We start from the raw sequence: 23,896 nt of genomic DNA, 5'->3' as shown, positions 1-23,896 counted from the left end.
ATAGATCAAATGAGATAAACATGTTTCCTGTTCAACAAAACCCTCCCTGCAAAACTTAAATAAATCCAGCACAGACCTTTCATAGCTTTAAAAGAAAAAAAAAAAAAAATAAAAAAAAAGAATCAAGTTGTGCAGGCAGCCTATTTTTATGATGTTTGCAATTTTCAGTAGGCTTCGGTCAGACACACAGGATTGTTGTTTCTGGTACAGTCAGATTTAGGAGCTGTAAGTCATCTTATGATACTGATTTCAGCTGAGATTTTTCAACCAGATTTCACAGTGAAAGAAGTGCAGATTTATGGTTTTAATTTCAGGAAATCATTCAGATAATTTTGAGACTGCATTCTTTGAATCACTTTCATTTTAACTCATCAGTGGTTAAGTCAAATTTATCCTCCGGTGCAGTTATTTAGATAAAACAAGGTTAAAATTTTCTTTTGGAAAGGTTTTGAATTTCAGTGTTTGGCTAAATACATTCTCTTAATACAAGATAACACCAGTTTTAACAAATAATATGTTTTGACGTGAATAGCAGCACGGTTTTTTTTGTAACAAGGAGAAAATGGAACAGAGAGAGGCAGTTTCCAGTTCTGGCCAGTGAAAAGCCAGGTTTTTGGCTGATGTAAATTGGTACAGCTTTGTTGACAGCCATGGAGTTACAGTAATTTACTTCAGTTAGCAGTGTAAGTCTATAGATTGCTGTTTCTGGGTTTGTTAAACTGTCAATTTGTCGTGTCTGTTTGTTCACAAGTCCAAATCCTTTGCAGTGCTATTCTGGGCACATGCAGAAGGGTGTGAAATGTCAAGCTGAGTGTTTTTCCACTTGATATTTTTCCAAATTTCTTTTGTGTCTCTGTAAAAATCTAACAATTAGCATCTCTTTTTCAATGACCTCTCTATCTGCGTCTTCAGTGAGCTGGTCAACTAATTATAGACTCATCAAAGAACAGTTAACACAGTCCTAAGGATTTTTTATTTGGTGCTTGCAGAGCCTGGGTAACCAGTTCTGGGTAACCATGTAGCGAATGGTACAAAAAGACACGAACTTTGGATTTGCATTATTTTCTGGGGGGAAGAAGCCTGGTGAACAAGAGACATTTAAAGATGGTCCCTTGGAGCTCTGTCTGTATTGGATGTGGTTCGTGTGGGACAAAATGTTGCCTCGCATGCAGATGCTTGTAAACCAAAATATGAAAAAATCTAAAGTCTTTGCAAGAGTTCTGTAGTCGACACCTTGTCCCCTGTGACACATAGTTTTGGCCTCATCCTTGGATTCAGCTAATGTTGACTTAGTTCTTACTCAGCTCGGAGGTGCTGGCAGTGATGCGCTGACACCTAAATGAGCAGTTCATTATACCTGCCCGACGTACAACTCTGGCTGAGCAGCCTGTGCCTGGTTTGATGACCTGCTGCCTGGTGGCCAGATCCAGTCAGTTCAGGCTTCTGGTTAGCTCTTGTTAAAGTCAAGGGAATAAATCTTTCAGGTGAAATAACAGGCTGGATCCTGTCAAACCTCCTCCTTGTGATTTCAAATGAAACTTCTCTCCTCTATCTTCTTATGGCACAGATTTTTCCAATGCTTCCCAAAGGAGGTGAAGTTCCATGAACTCTGGATGTGCTGGCTATTTAAGAAGCAGGTGGCCCAAGTATGGATTTCAATTCGATTCAAATTCAATTTCAAATTTTTGAAAAAAATTTCAAATTTTTGATCAGAAGGGCAAAGATTATTCCAGAATATTCCTATTGTAGTTCAGTTGGGCCCTTAATTTCAAAGTAGTTGGTGAAGGGAGGAGACTATTAATCTTACATGCACAAAAGTAATCATGCCGTTGTTGAGCTGTTATTCTGAAAGTGTTACCACTAGTCCTGTTATTACAATAAACAAAATAATTTGAAGAAAAATTAAATCAGTAAATAAGGAGGCTATGGTTCTCAGCCTCCCAATAAAACAAAAATAAGTGGGATTCTTTATTAAAAGGAAGCAATTCTCATTTCTTCTTTCAAACTGTCTTCTCTTTCAAACTGTCAACCTCACTTTTGCATTAACAAAATATTGAGGCTTTTTTTTTTTTTTTCCTTAATACCATGCCATTTGTGTAGGTTACTTGAATGGAGAAGAATTTTATTAGTATCTTTAGGTAGGTGCTAATTGCTAGGAGATTTAGAGACACCTCACAATGTTCCTCTGAACTCTGGTGTTACACGAGCCAACTGAGGCACAGAGATGCTAAGACTCAGATGTTAAAGTGTGTTCAGGTGTGTAACTCACTGACTGCAGCTACATCACTAAATATTGGATACTAAATATTTATCAACCACCCAAACCACAGAACTACCTTTTTGTCTTCCTTTTGGATTTTTCTGCAGCTGTTTTAGAGCTTCTGGGGAGAATTTTTAAAACCGTCTAAATAACTTTGGAGTATAGTCCTGCTAACTGTAAACATTAGTTAGGAATCTTTGAACACATTAGTCACAATCTGGTGCTTTTAGGCTTATTTTTTTCGAAGCTGATTATACAGTAACTTGTAGAGAAGCTAAGGAACTAAACAGGGGAAATGTGAAACTGAAAAACCTTGTTTTCTTCTAGAGGAAAAGACAAGAAAGCATTAACTTCACACAGGGATATAAAACCTAAATTTCTTGACTAAGCAGTTGTAATTCACATCCTAAGTTTCGATTGATAGCTTGAGGAAAGATTTAGTAAGTCAGTGAAAGGTTCACATATGTTTGCTTAGCATCAGTGAGATTTACTAGCACAGATCGGGAGCTCCTTTTCTGAAGAACCGTTTTCCCTGCCAATTTTTTTTCGCCCCATACCAGGCTGATGAGTTCTGAAAATACTCTGCTGCAAGCCAGGGAGGAGGAAGGAGTCAAGTATGAACGGACCTTCGTGGCATCGGAGTTCATTGACTGGCTGATCCAGGAAGGAGAGGCCACAACACGGACTGAAGCAGAGCAGCTCGGTCGCAGACTTTTGGAGCATGGGATTATCCAGCATGGTGAGAAATTTACTGCCAGGTAGCACTTTCTTCAGGTCAAATCACGTGGAGGGGCTCTTGTCTCCTCGGCCATAATATGTCCAAGTTCTAAATAATTTCTGATAGGACTTTTGGTAACTTTCTGCAATGAAAGGGTGGCTTTTTCAAATACTAATTGTATTAGTTCTGAAAAATCTTCCTCAAATGCACAGTATAGCTACAATTTGGGATTGTATAGCAACAAGAAAAGACTGCGAACGCTCCTACACTTGTGGTAATTGTAGAACTTGTTAACAGTGATATGTATAATTGAGGTAAATGGCTTTGTAATGATCAAGTAGGGATTACAGCCATAAATAAGATAAATTCTCAATGTAGAATATAAATGACAGGTTTTTGTATATCTTCCTACTTGAGAACAGGAGCAGAGCATAATCTGATGCCAGAGAAGCAGCTTTCCCTCATCACCATGTTGCAGAGTCGTTCTAGTATGTTTGGGCAAGAAAAAGGGTATCGCTTTTGGCTGAAGTGTTATTATATTTGTCCTGGTGCTGTAACTTCTTTGAGGCAGGAATCGAGTATTTCTTTGTGGTCCAGCACCATGTGTCTGGCAGATGCACCTTCACCAAGGAGCTCCCTCTGTTACAGGTGGAGGAGACAGAGTTTTCTCTCCATACTGCTCTAAGGGTGAAGAAATGAACACCACTGGCACTGAAATCCATTTTACATGTTGTCATCATCTGCTCCCAGTGCAAGTTGCCCTTCTGTGACCAGGAGTTTTCCACGTTGCAGTGCTTCTGGGAGTGATGAAGGTGTGCCAGGAGATGACAGAACAAACTGTTAGAAGCTGTTAGTTATGTTGCTTAATGCACAATGGGAAAGTAATCAGATCCTGGTGATCCAAATGTTGTCACATCAACACTAATTCTGACAGAGAACAAACAATTCACAATATTAACAGGTTGTTAATAGATAAGGTGCTAGGTTGACTAGGTTACTTGTTGCTCTGTAAGAAAACCTAGTTCTAAGCATTAGAGCAAAGCGGGGGTATAAGTGGCCTGCACAGTTCCTTCATGGCTGTAATCATGCTCACATTATCTTTAGCTTCCAATTACTAGGAGCTACGTCTGAATGTTTACAGTAATCAGCTTCCAGTTCTATAATTACCCCTGTGCTTCCTATGATTTATAGGGTGCCAACTGCTTGGAGCTTGATGGACAGGGAAGGTATGCCGCCCCTCCTCTTTATAGCAGCAATGATTTCATTCCTATTTTTACCCAAGTATTTTCTGAGTATTATATAGGAGGTAAACATTCCTTAAAAGAAACGGGGTGGGGGGTGGGGGTGGGGGGGAAAGACAGTAGTAAAATGTATGCTGCTGTTGATGTTTTTGCAGAGGAAATAGTCAGGACCTGACATTTGGTGCAAACCCGGATTTACTTTGCTATTGAAATCTTTGTAGAGCTAAGTCAGGATGTGGCTTTTATCTGCTATATGCAAATCACCCATTGTTTCATTAACTAAGGCAAATGCTCAGCAGTGCGCCTTGTCCAGGAAATAATTTGCCCCTGTCAAGCCAGGTTTCTGGGGGGATTCCTGAGCGATGGTGGTCCTGCTCGCCTTTATGGGTTGCCCTGGCCAGTTTTGCAGATTTATCCCCTGCTCATCCTCTTCTCACAGTCAAGAGCACATGCAAAGCTGCCTGTTAGAAAGAGACTTGAAACTCATGACGTGACTGCAGACGGGCTGCTGGGAATTGGTTGATTGCTGAGGAAGGGCCTTCACACTCCAAGGTACTGTCATCTGCCTCAGCTTTTATCGGGGCAAAGGTGACTCGGGGGATTTCACACTGACTTGGTGGGGAAGCTGGAAGCAAAGTATAACTGAATTACATCCTTGAGATTTATCTTTATGAGTAGCCTTGCTTTGTGCACACTCCTAAACAACAGATCTCCTTCTCTTCTGGATTTCACTGAAACAATTTGTCTAGATAGTGTTAGGAATATTGATGAAGGTACAGCAGAATTAACAGAGCTGGTTTGGGGTTCACCTTAGCAACTGGATACATTCTGTGCATTTGGAAGGTTCATGTAATGCTGGCTTGCTCTAAGAAGGGAGCCTGAAATGAGAAATCCCAGTACAGAACTGGGGATATAAACTGTAGAATGGCAGGAGTGGTATTCTCTTCCCCCCACCCACCATGTCTTACTGAATTCTGAATTCTAGGTCCAATTAAAAAACAAAACCAAAAAGAGTATTTTTCTATCTCTTTATACCATGAGTTCATTTCATCATACTGTGCTCCCTTTGTTTTGTATCTCATCAGCAGTACCAAAATGTTACTTGACACTAATTGGCATCCTTGTTGGCAGAGCCAGCAGAAAGACTCTCAACTGAACAGCAGCAAAGAATAAAACATTTTCCTGCCCTAAAGGCAACCTTTTGCAGTGTTGTTTAATATCCACAATATGGAATAAAATAAAGCTTGCTCTACTATTCTTATGAAGTATTTATTACCTGACCTAATGCAACAGAAAGTAATAGAAATACTGTGGGGGTGGTGAGGCAGTGGAACAGGTTGCCCAGAGAAGCTGTGGATGCCCCATCCCTGGCAGTGCTCAAGGCCAGGCTGGATGGGGCTCTGAGCAACCTGGTCTGGTGGAAAGTGTCCCTGCCCCTGGCAGCAGGGTTGGAACTAGGTGATCTTTAAGGTCCCTTCCAACCCAAACCATTCTATGGTTCTAAATTGCCAATCTCTGTAGTAATTTTCCAGCCACAACTGACTTGTGCAGTTTATTTTTACTGATACTGGCTTTCATTTCAATTACTCGGAGAAGCTTTATTCTGCAGCTGAGGTACTGTATTCAAAACAGCTTCCTGACACATTTATCTTCACTTTAATTGGTCAGACACAAACCAAGTTTCACACAGGAAACAAACACTGATGATCATTTTAAAAAGGAAAACAGCGGTTTAAGAGGAATTGTACAAGTGGTATAAAAACATCAAATGTTTCAGTTTAAAAATAATCTTCCTGATCTCTTGGGGCATATATAACTGTACATATTTCCCCTGCCATACATGAAAATGATGAAATGTGCTTAAGTGCTGAATTGCTTCCTTCCAAAATCCCAGTGGTGCATACAAATCATAACCCTCAAACCACCATTTTCACAAATAGGAGCCAGATGTCCTTTCCTATGGACTGGTACCACCAGGTGATATGGAATAATAAAAAAAAATAAGTAGCAGGGTATTATGCACTGTATGCTTCTTGAAGGCTTGTGTTGGTAGTGTAACTGCCAGTAGTTACTCTGCATTTCTAAACATCAGTGGTCTTCCCCAGAATATAGGAATAAAGATTGTGTGAGGAATTATAAACATAGTGATTCATGTCCAATAAGGGCAGGGACAAAAGGCACACAGAACACTTTTCTCAGCTGTAGAAAAGCCCATTTCTGGTATGGTGAGGTATGTAGACCTTTGTAATACTGAGAGATAAACCTTTTCTCCAGGAGACTGGATCTTTCCTAGTTCTTCATAGGAAATGGGGAGACAGATTAGCTGCTGTGGTCAAAATTCACGTGCAACAAGAGAAGGAAGCTCTGTGCCAGCTCTAGGGTAGATCAGACCCAAGCAAGGGTGGTCCGGGGGCAGGCAGAGGACAGTGTGAGCATCCACACACAGCCATAGCCCTTGCTCAGTCTGGAAAACGGAGTTACTGAAATGTCCAAGGAGGAAAGAAGGTACTGCAGAACAATTTCTGGCATAATGTTTTGGCCCATACTTGTTTACAGCACTTGCTGCAGCACTTGCCCTGCACCTGAAGCCCCAGCAGCACAGCACCACTGACGTGACAAGCTAAGCCCTCCTGTCCTCCTCTGAGGACTCATCGGGTATGGAAGCTTAGGGGATGAAGAAACATCTGCCTGCCCTGCAGAAAGGTTTAAGGTCTGGAATCTCAAGTGATAAATACTTTCCTTTTCAAAATCTGGTTAGTACTGTTAAGAGGAACCTATGCCTTCTTAGGATAGCACCTGCACTTTGCAAGATGAATATTTGCATTTCCTTTGTGGCAGCAACCAAACCATAGCCCATGTAGAAATGCTTTTCAGTGTGTTGTGGAGTGTGAGCACGTAGCGATTGCCCCACACCGCAGGCAGTACGGCGGGTGCCCCTCTCCCAGTTCAGCCTGCGAGAAATGTGGGTCCAAGGGGCAGTGCTTGCCTTCCCATGCCAGAACACATTCTCTCCCGTTCGCTGTTGCTGTTTCCCAAGCTGCTGCTTACCTTCAAGTGCATGTGCTTGGTGTTACCTCCTCTCTGACATCCTCCAGCACCTTCCCCAGGCAGTGACCACAGCGCAGTTCAGCATGAAGCAGCCTGCACGGCTGTTGACTCTGCTCCAGGGGGAGGGATGCAGATTCCCAACCTCAGGCTGGCAGAGGAACATTTGTGAGAATTTGCTTTCCTGAATGAGCGAGGGGTTGGGACATGACTGGCTAGCAGGTACCTTCTTTGAAACATTTTATCAGCGCTAAGGTTTTATAATGGTAGTAAATATGTGGTAAGATGCCTTAGGCATGATATGTGTGTTCTGCCCCCACCTCCCCTTAGAATACCTTTCAGCTTTAAGAAGTTTTATTGAGTTAATTGCACTTGGCCAGAGCCGGTGCATTCAAGGCAGGCACATGTTCTGCTGGCTTAGCACAGAAGCAGGTGCTTAACTCAACTCAACTGCTCAAGTCAAGAGTTAATCTTTTATCAGCAAAATCCACTGTGCAAATTACTTTCAGAGGTGAAAACATTTTGTAGTGACTTAATGAGAACAGTAAATATTGACATATGCTATCTCCTTGTCTCTGCAGAAAAGTCTTAAAACATATTTAATTTTCCTTAAAACATATATTTAATTTTCCCCATTCTTTGCAAGACCTCTACTTTTATACAGCAAAATTTCCTTTAGCAAGACGATCAGTGCATTTAGTTTTAAGCATCAAGACACACGATGCAGTTGAAAGTTTGTTATAATTGTGGAAGGAGATCAAATATGTAACAAAGTGTTATTTCTTTTGCTCTTGTTGAAAAGGTTTCCCTCTCATCTAAAACTTCTGTAAGTTGTGAAATATGTGTTACATTTTCTTTAGATGTCCCATTGCTTATGATCGGCTGACATCTCTTACTTTGTAAGTGAAAACCTGCCATATATGTGAAATATATAATTCTTCCTTAATTTGGGATTTCTCTTTCGAACCCTGTTTCTTGGAAATATCAACTGCAGGTTGCAATTTATAAGTGCTATTGAACCATCCCATAAATCCTTGACTTAAACGGTCATAGGTTTTCTCCTCCAAAAATCAATGCCTAGATTTTTTTTACATAATCTTTCTAGTTGACCTGAACACCTGGATTGCATCAGCTGTTAGATATATCCAAGCATCCGTTGTGTATACTCTGTGCTAGAAATTATAAAACATCACATTTTTGCAGATGGTGCCTTGATTTATCTCAGTAGAACACAAGCCTTCAGTTAGTCTTTGAAGTCCTGCAACACAATTTTGTTTTTATTATAAGCCTGGTTCCCCCGAGCTGATGCCACGCAGAGGGACTCGGCTGTTTATTTGTGTGGCAGTTCTTGCCAGGTAGGTCCCATACGCAGGGGCAGTAACCTCACCCATGGTAAGTCAACTGCTTATGCTAAATCTGGAGACCACTTTGCATATTTTTCATGGCTTTGCCCTGGTAGGGAAGTCATAGAGTGAGAGCTTTGTATGCAATTGTATCATCTTCCAGCTTCCTATTCTATCTGCTTCTCATTGTGCTCTTCTTGCAGTTTTTTTTTTTATCTAAAGCAGGAATGGGGTTGTGTTTTGAAAGAGCCATACGCCCCGTGCATTATGTAAATAACATATGAAGACTTCTTTTCATATTAACTACTGAATTCTATTTTTCTGACAGAGAATGGGTTTCAGTTTTTAACAGCTGCAACAGTAAAAAAAGATACCCAGATGGGCCTTTTCATCTTCTGCTTCCCTTGACACAGACTGTACTTTCCATACTTTATTTGGAAGCAAAGAAAAGCAGTTGGCTACGTTCTGTAAACTTGCTAAGTTAAAGATGATAAATCCTCATATACAAACTGAAAAGACTGCTGAAGTGTGTGTGATTCAACAGTGGCTTTTCATGCTAGGGTAAGTCATGTGTATTTGAAAATAGACTGCAAATAGATAGCTAACCTGCTGGAAAGACAAAACGTATATAGAAACACTTATCTGCATATCTATTTTAAGACAGCTGAAATAGAATGTTAATGCACTGAGCAAAACATGCTACCTTAACGAAAACAGGATACTCTGTATTTCAGTTCCCAAGGAGCTTTTGACCGTTGTCTATCGTAACCTTGATGCTTTAAAGGCAGTATAAAAGTTGTCTAGGCTTTTTTTCACTACACGAATATACCACAGTTCATTGCAACAGCTCAGAAAACATGGTTCTTTAATGATATCACAACTTTTTTTTTTTTTTTTTTACCTACTCACAGGTCCAGGACCTGCTTACTTCTGGACGTGCTTACTGGCTTCACCCTTAGCTCAGAAGAGCTGGAAAAGCTCTCTGGATTTTATATTTCAGGACCAGGATTTGCCTCGCAGTTTTATACAAGAGGGTTGGTGGAAGCTAGAGCAGTTCAAGCTTAGGTCCATTGTCCGTTCAAAGTGAATTCCTTGTAGCCCAAATGAGAAAAAAATACTGTTTTTTCTTGTTCGGTACAGCTGCACTGCCAAGAGTTTAACGTGCTGCTTGAGTACATTCGCAGGTGGGCTTATCTACTGTCTCTGCAGCATATGTACATTCATAAAAGGTGGAAATGCAAGTGTTGTGTTTATGTGGTGCAGGGAATCCAAGACCCAAAGCCCTGTGCTCGCTGAACATCTGTGGTGTCTCTTCCTTGATTTGAGGGAGCTCCAAGCAGGTGGAATTCATCAATGTGTAAAAGGAAACTAATCTGAATAGGTGCCGTTATTAAAATGCATTTGCAGTGCCAGATTAGCTTGAGAAAAACAGGAAGGCTTTGAGAGGAGTGGGGAGAGCATTGTCCAATGCAGAATAAAGTGTCAGTTATTCTCCTGCAGCCGCATGTGTGCGGGTGTGGGGCTGGAGCAGGAGAGGGACGGACAGGAGCAGTGGGGCGGCCGAAAGCCCGGCGGCTGCGCTGTGCGGGACTTGGCAGCTGCTCGGTGTTTTCCAAGCTCACGGGCTCGCCCTTGCTCTGTGGAAGCCAAAGCGGACACACACTTCCACTTCTTCTCTGGCAAGGGACTGAAACTGAACTGGCAAAAGGCCTGAGGCACGGAGGAGACGGGCTCAGCAAGCTCTGCGCTATCCTTGCAGAGAGGCATTTTTTTAAGGAACTGTTATTCCACAGCATTGATTTGTTTCCTTCCCTTTTAAACACTGGTTCTGCTTAGGAGGGGGGAGTGAGGAAGCAAAAGGACACGGGGCTGGAGCCAGACCCTTTCCCGTGCACGCTTTAGGAGCTGGTGGGAGCAGCTGGGGTTGTGCCCTCCTTCAGATAAACCAGCAGTGCCCCCCCCCCCCCCCCCCCCGTCACTCCCTGCAGCCCGCGAGCGTGCGTCACATCGTCATGCATTTGGTTTTGGTACCACATCAACTCTTTTGGGGAGATGTCCCACCACTTCAGAGGTCAAAACTGGTATGGTCACCTGTGACTTGCTAGATGAAGGCACAGACTATTGTAGCCAGTAATAATGAAGGTCTGGAGGGATCTCCTGCAGCTTTGAACTGGGTTTAGTGTCATTTTAATAGAGGGAACTACCTCAGTAAAAAGATAAAGTATATTTGAGAATGGACTGGGGCCGCTGCCTCGTGTAGCGAAAGGCTTGGAAATGTGTCGTGCCCTGCTGGAAAGAGTTCAGTGCTGCTTTTGTCTTTAAGTGGGGAAACACATGACGTATCCACGCTGAAAACTCCACATCCTCTGCTCATGCTTTTGTAACGTCTTCCTCTTAACCCTAGCACAAGCACACGCTCATGCAAACAAACAAGCGCACACTTGAATGTGTCCTCCCCTCTCTTGAGAAAAGCCGCTCACCCGGCTCCTCCAGGAACCTCGATCTCTTTCCCACCACTCCCCCGACACGAAGCAGCCGTTCCCTGGCCCCAGCCGCGGGCTTGCCTGGTGACAGGGCTGTGTTCCTGGGGATGTGTGGGGCAGCTGGAGCGCGTCGCTGGATGTGACCCACTGGGAACAGCAGCTTTCAGCTGGTAGAAAGCATTAATCACTGCAGTGGAGATGTACGCAGATTATCAGTGCTAAAAATCGCAGGGAATTGAAGTGGTGGGAGGGATTTAGGGGAAAAGCCAGTTATGAAAATGGCCTGATTTTTAAGGCATGAGTCACACTACTTATTAAAAAAGGCTTTTGTACTTTCCAAAGCCCCCTCAGTTCTATGAAACCAATGTAAAGCTAATATTTCTCTCTCTGCTCTGCATCAGCCCCCTTGCAAAAGGAGAAAAGAAATGGCTGTTTGAGCCCTGTGCAGATCCCAGGATTTTATGTCAAAATCAGAAGCTGAAAGATTTGCGTGGCTGTTGCAATGTATATTTTATGTATCTGGACAGAAACTGTGATGCAGCCAGGCACAAGAAGCACCAAAGCTGCAACACTAGGTGCTCCCGACCAGAGAAATACCAAAATAGTCGGATTTCTCTCTTCTTAATAGAAATGTAAATGGGCAATGACCAGGTAAAATCCTTGCCAATGAAGTTTGCAAACTCTAGGGATAGATGAGACAGTAAACAAATAATTGAACTCTATTAATTACAATGGTCATTACCCCAAAAGGGGTGTGTTTTTTGCAACTAATGCTATAACTAGAAGGCAAGACATCTAGGAAATGAGAATACAGTCTCCACTCATTGGTGTGAAGCAACCCTGTGCAGGGAGAGGAGGATGTACAGGGCACGGATTGTCCCCATCTTACACTTTTTGTGCAGCCCGGTTGTAGTAACTACAGTTGCAGTGATCTATGAGCCTGAGGTGTGCAAAAAGTACAACAGCAAGTAAGGGAAGGGGAGTGGAGCTGTAACTGTGGCCATGCAGTTCTGATAAGTTGATTTGTAGAAAGGGTAAAGAAATTCTGAAGAGGACTCAAGGGGGGCTGAACCCCCCCCCCTCAGAATTTAAGAGATGTTATTTATTCAGCTGATCAAAGATATGTTTGAGCATTGCCTTCACTTCATAGATCGCTCTACAAAGACTTTTTATCAGATCTTACGTAACTTTTTGATGAAGGTGTGACAAAGCCCAGGGATTAGCAGCTAAAGTTAAACAAATTCAGCCTTGAGTTAAATCTTTATTGCCTGGCAGGGAATGTAACTGAAGGCTTGAACAGCTTGACAGAGAAAGGGTAAAGTGGCTATTACAGGCTGCTTTAAAGTATGAGTAAACAATTTTTTTTGTGAGATTTAAAGGTTACTTTTCCAATTCTGTTTCTGGGAGAAATTTTATGGCCTGTGCCTGTGGGATATTAGACTGGTGGGTTGTGACCATATCTCCAAAGTTTGATGTTGGTGACTGTGAATTAATGTTGGTGCTTTTGCCTCCAGGACCATATATGCTACTTTTATGATTTTGGAGGTTGCCAGTCACTGTATTTTCACTTTGCTGTCTTCAGTGCATTTCATTCTGTTTCATAAGTTGCATGTGGTAACATGAACGTGTTGCCACATGAACACCGGTGAATTAAATTGGAACAAGAAACCCATGAAGTCACCCCACCTTGCTCTTTACATCACCCTTATCATGTACAAATATAGGTCCTGATATTCGTAAGCCGTGGCCTGACTTTTTAAGACAAACTGAAATGGGTGCCAGTTTGCGTTTCTTCTGTGTTATGAAAGGCAGTGAACTAATTCCGGAGCAGTTAAGTCAATCCGTACTTGGAGGCAGCAACTTCCATGAGAGGGACAGATACATGGAGCAAGAGCCTTGTCAGCTGCCACAGGTTTTATCTGCTGCTACTTCTGAGTCAACATTCCGTGTTAGCTCGAGGTAACAACCTCTAAATTACCTTTAAAGAAATCCCTCCCAAGCAAGTCTGTGCAATCCTTTCCGCATTCTGCAATCAGCTCGGAAAAGTTTTTCACTCCCGCTTTTCTCTGCTGAGTGCAGCAAAACACAGACTGTTACAGCAGTTGAGCTGAGCACCCGTGCCTGCTCCAGCACCGCTCACCCAGCAGGGACTAAGCGTAACAAAAACAACCTTCTGTGCCTACTCTGCTTCTGGTATTCACATAGCTGTGGTTTATCAAGGACAAGGGCATGCGTAGCTCCTCCTGGCAAATGCTGAAAGTCAGTCGCTGCACCTGAGGAGTGTTTCAGCGGTAGCCTGCTCTGCTCCAGTGTCTGCCTCCCCCTCCTCAACCTCTTCCTTCTGATCCATGGTCTGCAAATCCCTTTTTCCACACCGTCCCAGATACTCTTATCTTTGGGCAGAGGCACAGCATGGACATTTTATCCCAAATCATAAATATGTCAGATTTGGAAAAAAAAAAAAAAAGCCCCATGTGGCACACCAATAATTTTGGTGATACATTTTATTTGATGAGGTATGTACAAGGAGGCAGTCTGAACTAACTACTCCTGTTTATTTTTTTATCTTCTTCTTGAATACGCAGGAAGTTACATGTTGCTACAAATACTTTATTTGCTCAAACTGAGGATGCATGCTGCTGTTGTAACACTCTTAGGTGAAATGTGAACTATCTGTAGAAATTAAATTATGCATTAAACCATGGAAGTCAATGAGCACTCCAGATTCTGCACTAATGCTACTTGTCATAAGCATTCTGGCTACAAACCCTTTGTTGTGTAAATCATATACAAATATTCTACCACATACAGTCATTGGTCTTACCTTTTCCACTTGTATTCATTTGTTGTATAAAAATTCGCCCTTCCATGGACTAAAATAGTTACAGTGGGGATGAATTACCTCGACGTAAGACCTCAGCTTTGCTATTGTAAGTATATAAATATTACAAGATTTCAGTCAAAACAAGTATTGTTATTCTAAAATATGTTCAGTATCTTGGCATGAGGAAGTTTACATTATCTAGTTTCATGGTCAGTAATTATTCTAGAATTTCAGAGTGCTTTACAATGTCTGCAACATGAGCGTGTGTAGATCTCTGGTTATCGTAATTTCTGAAGACTGTCAGAGCACTGCAGTTAATGACACAAACAGAATAGTTTTAATTAAAAGCTGTAGTGCCATAATATTTAACTTAAATCAAAAACCATAGTGATATTTCTTATATTGCAAACGGTTGGCAACAATAATTCTACCTCTAAGGGAATATTTGTGGGGGCCCTTTCATTTAAGTTTATGAACCCCAGTAGTGCACTGAATAAGTAGAATTTGTCTTTTTGAGTTTCAGGTAACTCTTTAAGATGGCATAAAAAAAAAAAAGGAAATAAGTTTTTTTTTGTGTTTACATCGGGTTGTTCTGATAATGTGGTAGGATATTGCTAGATATTGGTACATTTACTTCTTGTGTCAGTGATCTGAAAATGAGACTGGTAGCTGTGAACTCCTACATGCTAACTCTGCCTCTGATGGCAAACCCTTCTGTGGATGTAGGCAAGTCTCCAAATCTCTCCTTCACTATTTCTGTTCTTCAAAAATAATGAATGTTATAAGCATTGTTTAATAGTATTGCATACTATATGTGTCCTTTTGAGATGCACTTTTGAGTGTGTGCCTGCAGTAATCAATGTGTCAGAACACAGTAAGGAATTGCTTGCAATGCTAAATTTGACTTAGCAAAGCCATTTTGCTCGTGGAGGATGCATACGGCTGATTTGAGGAAACAACAGGTTCAGCACCAATATGAAGTAGACAAAAGCCAAGTGGCTTTTCCGAAGCTCTTCAACAGAACCAGGCAATCTAGCTAACAAGGGTCTTCTGTGTAGATGGTACTTGAAACATTGGAGTTTGGCTGACTGGCATGACCTTTCTGCTTTATTCATGAAAAAATGTAGTTTCAAACCTCTACCTTTTTTCAAAATTCTGAGAAATACCTTACAGCTGTGGGGCTCTGGGGCAGATGGTCTGCATGGCAGTGTGGGCACAAGAAATTGCAGTCAGAAAGCTCCTGTGTCCTGATTATTCCTTCTGTCCCAAAGGCAAATGTCCATTTGTACAGTGTCCCCAATCTGACAGCGGCCCAGGCAGGCAAGAGATATGATTCTTTGCAAGGCGGACATATGGTCTGACCCCATATGGCAGTTTCTGTATCCGTATGATGCCCTGAGGATCACATGTAGGACTGGCATCTTATTTGATGTCTGAATGTCTTGACATCCGTGGCATGAATATACTGGAGAAGGTGACTTGGCTTTTTCCTCTTGGAGGCTATTCCGTCAGCTCACACGCATCAAATGACGTACTGGCAGTTTATGCCTCAATACAGCCTTTTTTTGCAAGGCTGTCATGTATGTCATGTACTTCTGTGGGGCTCATGGAGATCAATCTGAGACACACAGAGGTGTTAAGAATGCCTTGGAGATGAGGATGAAGGGAAAGCAATGCTCCAGGCTCTGGATCTGGTGTAGCGCCTTGGGCTCTGCTGCTTTTGGACCCCGTGTGTTGGGCAGAGCAAAGAGCAAGGCAGAAGTTCAGTGTCTGCAGCAGGAGGCTGAGGCCAAATGACTGAGTCATGTGCTCAAAGACTTCACTGACCCCTGAGTGCTTATCTGTGTTGTTGTTTACACTTGGTATATAAATACACATAACCCACCAGTTCTTACAATTCAATATTGGAAGAAATGTGATTTATAAACTATTTATAAACTGGTTAAATCCAGAATCTAGGTCCTTCATGGAAAAGGCTAACTGTGGGAAATCATTTCTGTGGAACGTGATCACAGGAGCTAGGTGAAGACGGGCAAAATGCAGCCAAAACATCTACTGCAGCTATCTGAGATGCTGCAGTACTAATGCAGGGAGTACTCCCAAGGGCTTTCCTCTGATTAAGCCGTGAAGGAGTCGGAGCGCTTTCGAGACCTGGCACAGAGCTCCATCCAACTAATGCATTTTTCTTCGCTATTGAGATGCAGCATCAGTGGCAGCGAACACACGGATGTCACGGCAATGCTGCAGTAGTCTGTGGGTTGGCTCGGCGCTCTTGCTCCGACACTAGCAACCTGGGATTTGCTCTCAATGTCAAAACAGGTTGTAATTAAGGCTTCAGTTCATTATGTAAGAAATGATTTTTGGCTGGCTGCCTGTTCCCAAACCTCATGTATCCGTATGAAGGGGGGGAAGTGGTCCGCAGGAAGCGTCTGGGACACAGTGTCTGTGGTGAACAAGACAGAGGAAATACACAGGTCTTGATTCTCTGCTGCCCTGTAGCTCCAGACAAGGTAGTCAGAGCTCCAAGGGGCTGCCCTAGACTGATGAATTAACAAAAAGAAAATTGTTCTAAGGAGCTAAGTCTGGTCTATAGTGACCAGCAGCAGCAAACGGTGTGCAGAGGAACCATGCGTGGAGATGGACCACTATGCAACCTGTCACAGAAAGACGAAGTACTCCCATTTCCACTTGACAATAAGAAGTGCTTGTCATTAGTCAAAGTAGTGTAAAAGATTCCTGCCAGCAATGGCCACTAAATTTCCTACTCTTGTTATCGATGCTATAAAAGCCTGTATATTGAAGCCACCTGTATGAAGCTGATGACCTTTCTCCTTTTTCTGAGCCTGCAGAGGGGCAGAGCGCTGAGTGTTGCTTCCTTACAGCGAGGCACGCAGGGAACACATAGCAGATCGGTATGCTCTGATTTCAGTCTACCAGGCATAGACTTTTTATCCATTTCTTTTTCTAGTGTCCAACAAGCACCATTTTATGGACAACAACCTGCTCTACCAATGCAGAATGAATTTCCGCCGCCGGCGGCGATTAATGGAGCTCCTCACTGAGAAATCCCGCTTGATGCCAGAAAGCCACGACAGCCCGTTTTGCCTGCGCAAGCAGAACCATGACAACAGAAAACACACCAGTTTTCTCTCAGGTGACTCATCAACTATACTGCTGTCTGTAGGGCAACTCCATGGGATATTAAAAAATCCTTTTTGGACGAGGGTTTCAGTGATTGAAAAGAAAGCAGGGCTGGGTATTATGTGCCCCTGTTCATAGGGGTTTTCCATTCACTCAATTTACCAGATCTTTAGCTCCCTGGGGTGTTTTTGTATCTCCATGAGTAGCATTTCAGATGCTGATCAAAATTCGGTGTCAACGAACAAACAGAACTGGTTAAAATCCACCAAGCCCAAAGTAATTCGTCATACATTCTATGTGGAGTTTTCAAGAAGAGTAAAAGTGAGGGGAAGATGTCCTGCAGAGTTAGCTGTACAGCAGGATCTGGTAAGAACTGAAAGAATAAATGCAAAGTAAAAGGAAAACTAGAAAAACTTATTTCCCTACATTGAAAAGCCTCCTGGAAGACACTGAATGGGAGCAGTTCAGCCATTGTGTTAGTTACAGTATTGTATTCATGCAGGAGAGCCCATAGCAGCCTGCCAGTACCTAAGGGGGGCCTGCAAGAAAGCCGGAGAGGGACTTTTACAAGGGCACATAGTGGTAGGACAAGGGGGAATGACTTTAAAATGAAAGAGGGTAGATTTAGATCAGATATTTGGAAGAAATTCCTTACTGTGAGGTTGGTGCAGCGCGTTCCCCAGAGAAGCTGTGGATGCCCCATCCCTGGAAGTGTTCAAGGCCAGGCTGGATGGGGCTTTGAGCAACCTGGTCTAGCAGAAGGTGTCCCTGCCCATGGCAGGGGGGTTGGAACCAGGTGATCTTTAAGGTCTCTTCCAACCCAAACCATTCTATGATTCTATGTAGAACACACTAACCCCTTCCCAGTGTTGTCAGTGAAAACATGGTTTATTGCTGCTGTTTTAAAGAAACCATGGAAACTAGTTTAATAATTGATACCGGTTCTCTTTCTCTCTGTATATTCTCTATTTGTAGTGAGTCCCACCAAGGAGATAAAGATTGTGTCGGCAGTACGGAGGAGCAGCATGAGTAGCTGTGGCAGCAGCGGGTACTTCAGCAGTAGCCCCACACTCAGCAGCAGTCCTCCTGTGCTCTGCAACCCCAAATCTGGTGAGCACCAGCATCCCTTACAATGCACAGGAGCCAGGGTGCAGACATCGCTTTGGGGAGAAGGCCATGTGAAGAATGCCTAGCATCGTGTCTTAGGTTTATCTTTTCAAGGATACATAAAAAATTGACAGTGTCACAGGTTTTGTAGGTCAGAGGGGACTCATCTTCTAGCCTGAAATCCTGCTGAACACAAGCCAGACGTCTGCCTCCAGTAATCTCTGCATCAAGCCCATAATTGTGGTTTGAGCTGCAGTTTATCTCTTAGGAGGACATGCAGTCAGAGGCCCAGATTTGCCTCTTCATAGCCAGGCTCTCAACCGATTCAAATCTCCTCCTAGAGACATTCTTTTGGTGAAAGTCAGAGGAGAGTTTAACTATCCAGTGGCCACTTGAGTTGCTATGAAATAACACAACTCCGAAAACAGCAGCCTCTGAAAAAAAGAGGCAGCATTGCTTCAGCCTGTCAGGGACCATTTCGACATTTTTATTTGTTTAGGTCTTACACCAGTCTGTTTAGGAAGGTAAAAGAAGCGTTGAAGCTTATTTTCCTTTTGAAAGGATTTCCTACCCCACGCCAGAAGGTTAAACACACCCATTCTTCCACAGTTCAAAATTGTTTTTTACTGTACATCTGAGAAGGGGGAACCAGACCAGGATAGGTATTGTTTCAGCCTCTCTGTTTCCCTCAGAAACAGCTCTGAATTTCAAAGTAGAGTCCCTGCTGCCCTTTGTGCTCCTTACTATTTCAAATTTACCTGGTCTCTGCCAGTGGTGTGGGGAAGTGTTGTGCAATGGGGGAAAGCTTCAGTGGATATGTGTAAGCTTTGCTTTTGAAGGGATGCTGAAATCTGAAGTGATTACTCAAGTGCTGCATGAATCCCCTTCAAAACATTGACAATTTACTCCGGAGATGAGCGAGCTAAAGTGCGTATCGTTCCTGCAGTGCAGAGTGGCCATCAGAATGAGAGGCATAGTTGTGAGGATGTTTTCTTCCTCTCTCCTTTTAGTGCATTTCCTTCTCTCTCCTTAGGCTCTGTTGGGAATTCAGTATGAAGCTCTAAATTAAAATAATTTGAGGGACTCTGTAGGATTGCACACCTAGAAGCCATAACCACCTACACCAGACCTGCTGCCCAGCTCAGGGCAATGCTCGCAGAGCTGGTGGCTGTTGCATCTTTGGAGTACCTTGCTGCTGGGCATTCAGCACCACTTACCAATGTGTACCCTATATGTGTACCAATAAGTAACCTATATGCAACGAGTTTACCCCTATGTAAAGAGTGCCACAGTGTCATGTTTTGGCAGAATATCTCTCAGGTATACTTCCCAGAAATGCTCTGATAGGTTTTATATGGGGAGCTCTTTGGCCCCAGTACATCATTAATTACATCCTGGAAAACTTTCTGGGACAGATAAAATAGCATTCATGCACTGTCGGTGAACGTGTGTGTTGTCTGAAGTATGCTGACTATTCCATTCCTTTATGGTTCTGATTATATATGAAGTGTCAACCCAGGAGTAGTGAGAACAAGTTTATTTTAATGCAGCTGATTACACAACACTGGAAGAAAAAGGAGAGGCTGATGTTGCCCTTGCGTAAATTCTTTTATTTGTTAAAATAAATTCTCCCTTAGGACTAGTTTTCAAATTCTGAATAGCTTTAACAGACTCATACTTGAAAGGAGACAGCAACGGGCTTATAAACAAACATATTTTTAAGAATTATACAATTACCAGCAATGTAGGGTAATTTCTCCCATAGCACAAGTACAGATCCACATGTTATCTCGCTTAGGTTAACATAAGGCTGTCAGATGTAAATGTTACAGAGGAATTCTTACTCCTCTGCTGGACTGTAAAGTGATTTTTTTCACAGTTTCCTGCTATCCAGACCAGGAGTATGTTGCTGAACTGCATGCTAATAAACACAAGGCAGAGGTATATTTATTGTCAGGTAAGATCTCTTGTAGGCAAACGCTTGAAAAAAACCCCCAGGTCACGACCTGACCAGTCATGTAGAAAAACAATTGTCAAACAAAAATAGATTTCTGGAGGTATAATGAAAGGAGGCATGCAAAGGTGTCCTGTGTGGATGATTTACCTGATTCTGACTTGTCGAATGAGCAAAATCATTCAGGTTTTTTACATTGACCAGGCATGCTCTGCAAAATGTAATGCTGGCTAAATTGCAGTTTGTCAAAATCCATGGGAAGCTTAAAAATATAGTATTGTTTTGTATGCTAGGATTCTCTCTACTCCCATGAATGCCATTAAGAAAGTCAAGACTGTCTTCAAATACCATCTGTGGGAAATTTTATCTTCCACCTGTGACTGGAAAGGCAGACATTATCAAAATTATTTATCGCTAAACGAAAAGCAGCTATAATTTTAAAGGTGAAGTAGGAAAATATGGTGAATGACATACATCTTTATGTTGTCCTCCATCTTGTGAAGTGTTTATAGACAGATAAAAAATGGTACAGAGAATGATACTGATTTGATTTGGCAGAACTTTAAATTTACTTTGTTCAGAGGAAAATTACCCCATTACATAGCAAGACAGTGGGGAATCACCTGCATTTCATTTCCTTTCATGTAAAACCCCAGCCAGCTAGAGGTTACCTAGGCTGTCCCTGGATAAGATGGAGTTAGATGCCTGTGCCTAAAACTGCAGAAATCTCTTGGGATAATTCCTGACCCAACCAGGACTTTCTTGTTACTTAATTCTGTGATTCAAACCCGACTCACAAAATAGCAGAGGGCACCAAACATGCACAGAGCGAGTCAGGAAGAAAAGCTGCTCCATGCCAGGAAGCTCAATCACTTGTTTTAACACTGGACACGGGAACAGCCACTTCTGATGTTTGTGATAGCGTTTAGTGGATCTTGATTGCAGACAAAAAATGCCCTGATTTTCCAAAGATCTTATCATTTGTTCTCAGGGTTATTCTGCAGTCTTTTCCTTGGCTCTGTGACTACTTTCAAGCAAGTCTGCAAGAACTGAGATTGTGTAATGGAAGTGGGACCAAAAAAGATGTTGTATCCCAATGCTGTATCTTATTTATTAAGAGAAATTGCAGAGGAATGTTGGTATTGAGTATCTATTTATGTACCTCCACAGTATTAAAGAGACCCGTGACTGCTGATGAGCTCTTGATGCCTGGAGCCCCATATGTAAGAAAAACTTTTACGGTATGTCTCCAGTATTTTTCTTTATTTTCTGCATGTTGTATGCATAAGGTAATCCAAACAGACATTTTCTGATGGGATAATTAGAGCTTATTTGCATTTGGTAAGGTTTGTACTTTAAAATCCCAAACTCCATTATCAGTGTTTCCACACATTTCAGGTCTGATGCTGTGCTTGTTTATCCTGTCTTTATGCCAATGTCATGCTGCTGACTTAAATGGCGTGTAAAATTACATAAAGCAAATAACATTTGTATTATACAAACTCATCTACTCTTTGTGCTCCTGGTAATATTTGCTTTACAGGAGTGGATTACCTGCCCAAAGTGAAGTATCCACTTATGTCTTTCTAAACTGTGATGGGACAGAAATTTTGATTCTTACTCACTATTAGAGAAAGCCTGTCTGTAAAGGCATTTTTTAACCTAGTCATTGGAAGTACTGATTTTTACAGTCTCCTAGTTCCACAAAAAAGTTCATTAAGAGCAAGAGGAATCATTTGGATAGAGCTTTTCCCATGAGTGATACAGCAGCCTGTACATAACATCCCTTCCTACGTGTTTGAAATATAGAGATGTTGAAATTGTTGTCTTGAGCCATTTAGATGTTACCCCCTTGAATTTCACGGAGCTGCCTGATGGTGATCATGTCCTTCTTTTCTCTTTCCAGATCGTTGGTGATGCGGTGGGCTGGGGCTTTGTGGTGCGGGGCAGCAAGCCCTGCCACATCCAGGCTGTGGACCCCAGCGGGCCGGCAGCTGCCGCTGGGATGAAGGTGGGTTTTCAAAATGGGATGATTTACTGGGGGTATTTGTGCTGCTCAGTGAAGGTCTTGGTTGCCTGGACTTGGGGAGGGAGAGGTGCTTTTGTTTCCACGATTGAGTCAGTTTCAGGCATTTATGCACGGTGTCTTTCACCCCCTCCTGTTTCTTTCCTTCCATCCTTGAGGTTCTTCAAGTCCCTTTTCCACATGAAACTCATTCATCCTTTCCCTTTTTTTGAGTTTGGGGTTTTTTTTGGTTGGTTAGCTGGTTTTGGTGGTGTTTTGTGGGGTTTTTTTTGGTTTTTTAAACGCACCTTTTCCCAACACTGCACAGTTTTATCTTCCGTCTTTACTTTGCCATTGATGTGGTTGGTGGTATGCAGCTTCGGGACTTTGCCTATATAGGAAGAGACAAAGTCAGACATACCTATTGAAAGTGAAGCAAGCATAACCCATTCACTGTAAAGCAGTTAAGATTCAAGACATTTTGGAAAGAAGAATGTGTGATACTTTCATATTTCATTAAGAGCTGAAATAGTTTCTTACATGATTTAAGAATAAATAAATACAAATTCCATGTGAAGTCTTTTGTAGTCAGTGCAGAGCCCATTGACTTACCTGCGTGTTTGGATCACATCCTGCATGCATCTGTGAATTAATCACTGCCTTGCACAGTGGGAAAAATGAAAGGAAAGCATTACGCCAAGTACAGATAAAAGCAAGAAAGGGAAACTAGCTGCTGCATCTGCTTCGATGTCCAGGCTGGGCCAGACCCAAAGATTAAATTATCATTTTATGTCACATTTTACTGTATGGTGGCAATACAGATGAAAGTTTCGGATGTATTCCACATGCAGTCCAGTTTGCCGTGAATTTTGTCCTACCTTCTAATTCATCTCCCTTTGCCATCACACTAACCCCAGCAGCCCCTCGCCTGTATATTCACACCCACCAAGCTGGAGGCAACACGTGCTGCCATGATTCCCGGGATGCGCATCCCGCCCATCGCACAATGCCAGACCTGCCATGGCACTCTCCTTAGGAAATGCACTGCAGGGGTTTCTCCGCTCTGGCTGCTGGGCTTTTTTTGTAAATGAAACTTGCAAGGACGTACTGTCTTTGAACATTTACTTTTTTTGAGCACGGCAGGCAAAACCCCTGGGAGGGGGAATGGCAGCTGCAGAGCCTGTCGGCGCATGCAGCACCCTGACGCATCCTGCTGGCAAACAGCTTGATTCCTGAGGGAGCCGGGATTTTTGATACGTTTTATACAATACCTAAATATAGTATACAGTTACAATTTTTTTGTATGGGGAATATACTTTTCAAATCGTAATCCTGCCTAAAATTTAAAGGTCTTTAAATTTTAAAGGAATTAATTTATTCATGTATATGTTCTAGATCTTGAACTTGGGAGTTTAGTTCTTTACAGCATCTTTTACTCTCTGAATATAGCAGCTAGCAATAAAGTAGATTTATTCTGAAACCTGACTTGTAAAAATAACACTGTGGTGTCATATGTGTAATCTAAGAGATTTCACTTCTGCACTCAGCAGCTTAGAGCTGAATATAGTGGGGCTTTGGTTTGTTTTTACTTCTGGTTTCATGCTGGCAGCCCTGTGACCGCACACTAAAATGTTTCAGTTAAGTTAGGTTCTTTCATATTTCACCTCTGAAACTGGTTTTATGTACCAAATTATGTCCTTGTATCTTCCATTCATGCTCTCCATGCATTCATGTACTCTGATGGGCCGAATCCTTCAAGATATAAGAATGTAAAA

At 42.3% G+C, this 23,896-nt stretch overlaps 1 protein-coding gene across 2 annotated transcripts in view; it reads left to right on the top strand.

Annotated features, from left to right (window-relative positions):
* Positions 1 to 23,896, top strand: part of DEPTOR (DEP domain containing MTOR interacting protein) — a 76,348-nt gene that overhangs the window by 34,021 nt on the left and 18,431 nt on the right. For both annotated transcript variants that reach the window (XM_080378349.1, XM_080378350.1), the window contains 5 exons: positions 2,821 to 2,999; positions 16,883 to 17,068; positions 18,031 to 18,165; positions 21,287 to 21,357; positions 22,023 to 22,127. In XM_080378349.1, coding sequence (XP_080234475.1) covers positions 2,821 to 2,999; positions 16,883 to 17,068; positions 18,031 to 18,165; positions 21,287 to 21,357; positions 22,023 to 22,127 — 676 coding nt within the window. The remainder of the gene's footprint in view (positions 1 to 2,820; positions 3,000 to 16,882; positions 17,069 to 18,030; positions 18,166 to 21,286; positions 21,358 to 22,022; positions 22,128 to 23,896) is intronic.

The sequence above is a fragment of the Falco punctatus genome (genome assembly GCF_963210335.1).
Source record: "Falco punctatus genome assembly, chromosome: 3".
Taxonomy (NCBI): domain Eukaryota; kingdom Metazoa; phylum Chordata; class Aves; order Falconiformes; family Falconidae; genus Falco; species Falco punctatus.
Note: the sequence above shows the minus strand (reverse complement) of the source record. Positions and strands in the feature narration are given on the sequence as shown.